Below are 6,531 nucleotides of genomic sequence, written 5' to 3'. Positions count from 1 at the left end.
TTAAATGTTGAAAAGATATATATATATATATTTAGAATTAGGCAGCTGGACTCAGTTTAGATGATCCCAATTTTGTTGGCAACATCCAAAGCGTCATAATCAGGAGCCAGTCGAACATACGCCTTTTTCTCTCCATCAGGCCGAATCAGGGTGTTTACCTTGGCCACATCAATGTCATAGAGCTTCTTCACAGCCTGTTTAATCTGGTGCTTGTTGGCTTTAACATCTACAATGAACACAAGTGTGTTGTTGTCTTCTATCTTCTTCATGGCAGACTCAGTGGTCAGCGGAAACTTGATGATAGCATAGTGGTCAAGCTTGTTTCTCCTGGGGGCGCTCTTCCGAGGATATTTGGGCTGCCTCGGGAGTCGCAGTGTCTTGGGCCGCCGGAAGGTGGGTGACGTGCGGATCTTCTTTTTTTTGTGGCTGTGGACACCTTTCAACACTGCCTTCTTGGCCTTTAAAGCCTTCGCTTTGGCTTCGGCTTTAGGAGGGGCAGGAGCTTCCTTCTTCGCTTTCGGCGCCATCTTGTTGTCTGGTTGAGTTTTTAATGGAGTTCACAATGAATAATAAAGCTTTGTACTTTCATAGACTTTTATTGACTAGTGCTTAGGAGTTCACAGACTGTAACTGCTATAATGAGAAAGCTTGAATCAGGGAAGTTTGACTCAGTAAATGACCTAAACATCCTCTTTTTTTTGATCATTTTAAATAAAATGTGAAACAGAACGAGCCAGAAAAGAAAGTTTCATAGAAAAATGTATCATACTTTATTTTCTATTACTTACTTAAAAAGTAAGTCTACCTGCTATTGTTTAAATATGGCTTGTTCCCTACAAAAAATAAAGTATGATACACCTCCCGTTAGGCCCCACCTCTTAAAGGTCCCACTTGCCAACATTGCCACACTGGGGCCAAGCCTTAATATGAATTTTGGTGGGAACAAAAAGCTTATACATTAGGGTGCTTCTCTGCACAATGGCATTGAGCAGATAGAACTGAGTCCATCATCCCATCCAGATTCATACAGTCACATTTGAGAGAGCCTTATAACAGAGTTCTGGGGCAAAGTTAATCCTAACTGACGTAGACTTCTTACTCTGAGAACCTATCTTTGTAGCCACATTTTATAGTGCCAATGAAGACATGCCAGCAAGTGTTTCATGTACAACTGGCATTAGAGCACCAGGTCAATTTGATGGTGGTGGTAGGCACTATTATTTTATATCCAGGTAAAAGGCCAATTAAAAAACTGCCACTGGGGATAAAAATCAAAGACACAACATATCAGAACTGAGTTTTGAGCAACCTGGTATTCCAAAATATGTGAATGTTTTCAGAAACCAATGTTAAATTGTCCCCATGTTTCCCAGCTATGGAGATATTTAATACATTTGTTCAAATCCAATTACTCAATCCACATAGTGCTGAGGCCATCCTGCAAGGTGCATATCAAAAAATATGAACTTAGGGTGATATAGATGAGTATAGATGACAACAATGTTATGCAAGTCAAACTTGGAAGGTCAGAATAAGCATATCTATTCTGAGATAATTCGTTGTTATTTTAGAGTGTATTCATTCTACTTATAGAAAAAGTTAACTGTAAAACAGCCTCAGGCAAGTCCTTCTGGAGATATTCCAGAAGAAGGCATTGTTATCATAGGAGATGACAGCTTCTTTTGTGTTATTACCCCTGAAGACCTCCCAGTGAGACAAAATATGGAGGTAGAAGACCGTGATATTGATACTGACTCTGTATAGGCATAGGCTGATACATGTGTTTGTGTCTTAGTTTTTAACAAGCAGTTTAAAAAGTGAAAACAATTTTAAATATAAAAAAGCTTACAGAGTGAGAATATAAAGAAAGAAAATATTTTGTACACTTGTACAATGAGCTTGTGTTTTAAGCTGTGTTAATACAAAAGAGTTCAAAAGTTAAAAAAGTTTATCAAGTAAGCTTTACAAACATTCACAGTAAGCTAAGGTTAATTTGTTATAAAAGCAAGAACATTTCAAAAATAACTGTAGTATAGTCTAAGTGTACAGTGTTTATAAAGTCTACAGTAGTGTATGGTAATGTTCTAGGCCTTCACATTCACTCACCATTTACTCACTGACATGCTCAGAACAACTTCTAGTCCTATAAGCTTCATTTATGGTAAGTGCTCTATATAGATGTGCCATTTTTTATCTTTTATACCATATATAAATATATTTTGAGACAGGGTCTCATTCTGTTGCCCAGGTTGGAGTGCAGTGGCATGATCTTGGCTCACTGTAATGTCGACCTCCTGGGCTCAAGCTATCCTCCCACCTCAGCCTCCTGAGTAGCTGGGACTACAGATGTGTGACACCATGCCTGGCTAATTTCTGCATTTATTTGTAGAGAGAGGTTTTTGTCATGTTGCCCAGGCTGTTCTCGAACTCCTGAACTTAAGTGATCTGCCCTCCTCAGGCTTCCAAAGTGCTGCGATTACAGGTGTGCACCACCTGCCCCCAGCCATATTCTTACTGTTTAGAAATGTTTTTCTATGATTAGATATGTTTAGATACATGCATACTTACTATTGTGTTGCAATTTTCTATAGTACTCAGTATAGTAACATGCTGTACAGGTTTGTAGCCTAGGAGCAATAGGCTATACCATACAGCCTAGATGTGTAGTGTGCTATACTATTTAGGCTTGTGTAAGTATACTATGATGTTCTCACAATGACAAAATTGCCTAATGACACATTTTTCAGAATGTATCCCATTGTTAAGTAATGCATGATTGTATAGGCACAAAATATATAAATAACTAGGTAATTGAAATGAATCTATGACATAGATTAATCTTACACACATGAAAAAGAGGTTGAGTGGTAATGAACTTGCTTAGCTTTTGTTTGGGAAAGCATTTATCTCTTCATTTTTGAAGGACAATTTTTCTTAATTCTTCCAAAAAATTGAAGAGGAGGGAGCAGTTTCAAACTCAATTTATAAGGCCAGCCTTACCCTGATATCAAAAATGGAAAATTACATGCCAATGTCTCAGATGAACATAAATGCAAGAATCCTCAATAAAATACTAGCAAATTGAGAGGCCAAGATGGGCAGATTACTTGAGCTCAGGATTTCGAGACCAGCCTGGGTAACACCGCGAAACCCTGTCTTTGCAAAAAATACAAAAAATTAGCCAGGCATGGTGGCATGCACCTGTAGTTCCAGCTACTTGGAGGGCTGAGGTGGGAGGATTGCTTGAGTCAGGAGGTTGAAGCTGCAGTGAGAGGCACTCCAGCCTAGGTGACAAAGTGATACCCTGTCTCAAAAAAACAAACAAACAAACAAACAAACAGAAAACCCTAGCTAATTGAATTAAACAGCATATTAAAGGGTTATACACAATGGCTAGCTGAGATTTATCCCTGGAAAACAAGGCTAGATCAACATGGGAAAATCAATAAATAAATGTGATATCACATTAACAGAATGAAAGACAAAAACCATATGATCATCTCAATAGATGCAGAAAAATCATTTGACAAAATTCAACATCCTTTCATGATAAAAATTCTCAACAAATTAGATATAGAAAGAATGTACCTGAACACAATAAAGGTCACATATGACAAACCCACCAGTAACACTACATTCAATGTTAAAAAACTGAAAGATTTTCCTCTAAAATCAGAAGCAAGACAAGGATGTCTCCTTTTACTGCTTTACTCTCTATAGTACTGGAAGTCCTACAAGAGCAATTAGACCAGAAAAAAACACATCTGAATTTGAAAGAAGGAGATTAAATTGTTCCTGCTTATAGACAACAGGGTGATATATACAGAAAACCATAAAGACTCCACCAACAAAATCATTTGAACTAATAAACAAATTCAGTAAAGTTGCAACCTACAAAATCAGCATACAAAAATCAGTATGATTTTGTGTGATTTTGACTAATGAGGAACTAGCCAAAAAAGAAATCAAGAAAACGATCCCATTTACAATAGCTACCAAAAAATAAAATACTTAGGAATAATTTTAATTATAGAGATGAAAGACCTGTATTCTGAATACTATGAAACATTGATGAAAATGATGAAGAAGATCCAAAAAACAATATGAAATGTGTTTGTGGATTGGAAGAATTAATATTGTTAAAATGTTCATTCTAGCCAACGTGATCTATAGATTCAATGCAATCCCTACCAAAACTCCAATGACATTTTTCACAGAAATAGAAAAACAGTCCTAAAATTCACATGAAACCACAAAAAACCCAGAGTAGCCAAAGCAATCTTGAGCAAAAAGACTAAAACTGGTGACATCACATTACCTGACTTCAAAATACACTGCAAAGTGATAGCAATAAAACAGCATGGTACTGACATAAAGCAGACACATTGACCAGTGGAACAGAATAGAGAGTCCAAAAATAAACCCACACATTTACAACCAATTGATTTTTTTTATTTTTATACTTTAAGTTCTAGGGTACATGTGCACAATGTGCAGGATTGTTACATATATATACATGTGCCATGTTGGTGTGCTGCACCCATTAACTCGTCATTTACATTAGGTATATCTCCTAATGCTATCCCTCCCCGCTCCCCTCACCCCACAAGGGGCCCCAGTGTGTGATATTACCCTCCTTGTGTCCATGTGTCCTCATTGTTCAATTCCCACCTATGAGAGAGAACATGTGGTGTTTGTTTTTCTGTCCTTGTGATAGTTTGCTCAGAATGATAGTTTCCGGCTTCATCCATGTCCCTACAAAGGACATGAACTCATCCTTTTTTATAGCTGCATAGTATTCCATGGTGAATATGTGCCACAGTTTCTTAATCCAGTCTATCATTGATGGACGTTTGGGTTAGTTCCAAGTCTTTGCGATTCTGAACAGTGCTGCAATAAACATACGTGTGCATGTGTCTTTATAGCAGCATGATTTATAATCCTTTGGGTATATACCCAGTAATGGGATGACTGGATCTAATGGTATTTCTAGTTCTAGATCCTTGAGGAATCGCCACACTGTCTTCCACAATGGTTGAACTAGTTTACAGTCCCACCAACAGTGCAAAAGTGTTCTTATTTCTCCGCATCCTCTCCAGCACCTGTTCTTTCCTGACTTTTTAATCATTGCCATTCTAACTGGTGTGAGATGGTATCTTATTGTGGTTTTGATTTGCTCACCTACTTTTCTGATGCATTTCAAAATAAGTTGCAGACATGAAGATACTTTCCTGGAAACACTTTAGTCTGCATATCATTGGAGATCAATGTTCGTTTGCATTTCTTTTCTTAGGTAAAAATTTTCACACAATGAAATGCATAAATTTTAAGTGTACCATTTGATGACTTTGGCAAATGCATACAATCTATGTATCATACCATTTAAATGTCCCCTACCCCCACTGAAACACACGCACACTTGCACTTGGGATAAGCCCTACCTGGATGAGCTAACAAGCTACTCATCTAGTCCTTTGTGCATAGGTGAGACAAGTGCCTTCTTCCCTCTGAACATTGTGCACCCAGAGAACATATCTTCTTGATTCACTGCAGAAGGCTGACACCTGTGGCCGGCTGGCACCAAGAAGAAGGACTCCCAGGGACAGCAGCTTGTAGTGAGCTAACAGAATACCTGCCTGGTCTGCACCTCCCTTCTCTCTATCATAGGTTTCTCCTGCCTGTCCCGTCATCCCTCATGGTAGCTGAGGCTTCCCTTTTCTTCCCCCTGAGATGCTCTGAGATCTTTGTCAGGTAAGAACCAGGAGGCAGGCCGCCCAGATGTGTCAAGATGGGAAAACAGAAACCACTGAGCCCACATGCTCTGTGCTGAGCCAAGGCCCATGTCCTGTGGCAGGTCCACTCGAGCCCCTGAGGAGACTCCAGGAAAAGAAAGACAGGGAGAGTTCCTTTTAAACAAACAAAACTCAAACAGGAGAGTGGCTTTCTTTAGGAAGGCCTTATGCTTGGCATTGAGCTGGATAGTGGTGTGGAGCCCCAGGGGTTCATCTTGGTCTCTGTGATAGTTTCCTTCCAAGTGGGAAAAGGGAAGGGGCGCACGCAGACCTGGTTGAGGCACAAGGGTGCTGAGAGGAAGTGAAGGAGACTAGTACTTTGCTCTTGTCATCTCCCTCAGACTAGCAGGTACACAGGGTGAGCTCTGACATCTCCCCCAGTAAGCCTTTGCCTCTGTTTTCAGGGCACACCTTTGCCCACTTGGCTCTCATGCAGCCATGGCTCTGGCTGGGGAGGGAAGTCCTTTATCAGGCCACATTTTCAGACCTTAGGCCTGAGACCCTGGCTCTGCTCTGCCCTCCTGGCTTCACCCACAGAGCTCTCCTGAGGCTCCAGTGTCTCCTATGCATGCCCTCAGGCAGCCCGGCCATGTCCCACTCTTCTTCCTCAGCCAGCCCGGCCATGTCCCACTCTTCTCCTTCCTCAGCAAGGGCTCCTCAGCTGAATCATGCCCAAGCCCCATCCCCTGTCCCCTTCACTATAAAAAAGCCTGACTAATTGAGCTCCCTGGATCTGTTT

The 6,531-nt window shown here is 40.2% G+C and overlaps 1 protein-coding gene across 1 annotated transcript in view; it reads right to left on the bottom strand.

Annotated features, from left to right (window-relative positions):
- Positions 1 to 4: 4 nt before the first annotated feature.
- Positions 5 to 6,531, bottom strand: part of LOC105554747 (60S ribosomal protein L23a) — a 13,159-nt gene continuing 6,632 nt past the window's right edge. The window contains exon 2 of the mRNA XM_012001316.1: positions 5 to 527. Within this exon, the coding sequence (XP_011856706.1) occupies positions 57 to 527 (471 nt within the window). The 3' untranslated portion in view covers positions 5 to 56. The remainder of the gene's footprint in view (positions 528 to 6,531) is intronic.

The sequence above is a fragment of the Mandrillus leucophaeus genome, unplaced genomic scaffold, assembly GCF_000951045.1.
Source record: "Mandrillus leucophaeus isolate KB7577 unplaced genomic scaffold, Mleu.le_1.0 Scaffold659, whole genome shotgun sequence".
In the NCBI taxonomy this organism is placed as follows: Eukaryota; Metazoa; Chordata; class Mammalia; order Primates; family Cercopithecidae; genus Mandrillus; species Mandrillus leucophaeus.
The sequence above is the reverse complement of the archived record's forward strand: the minus strand, read 5'-3'. Positions and strand labels throughout refer to the sequence as shown.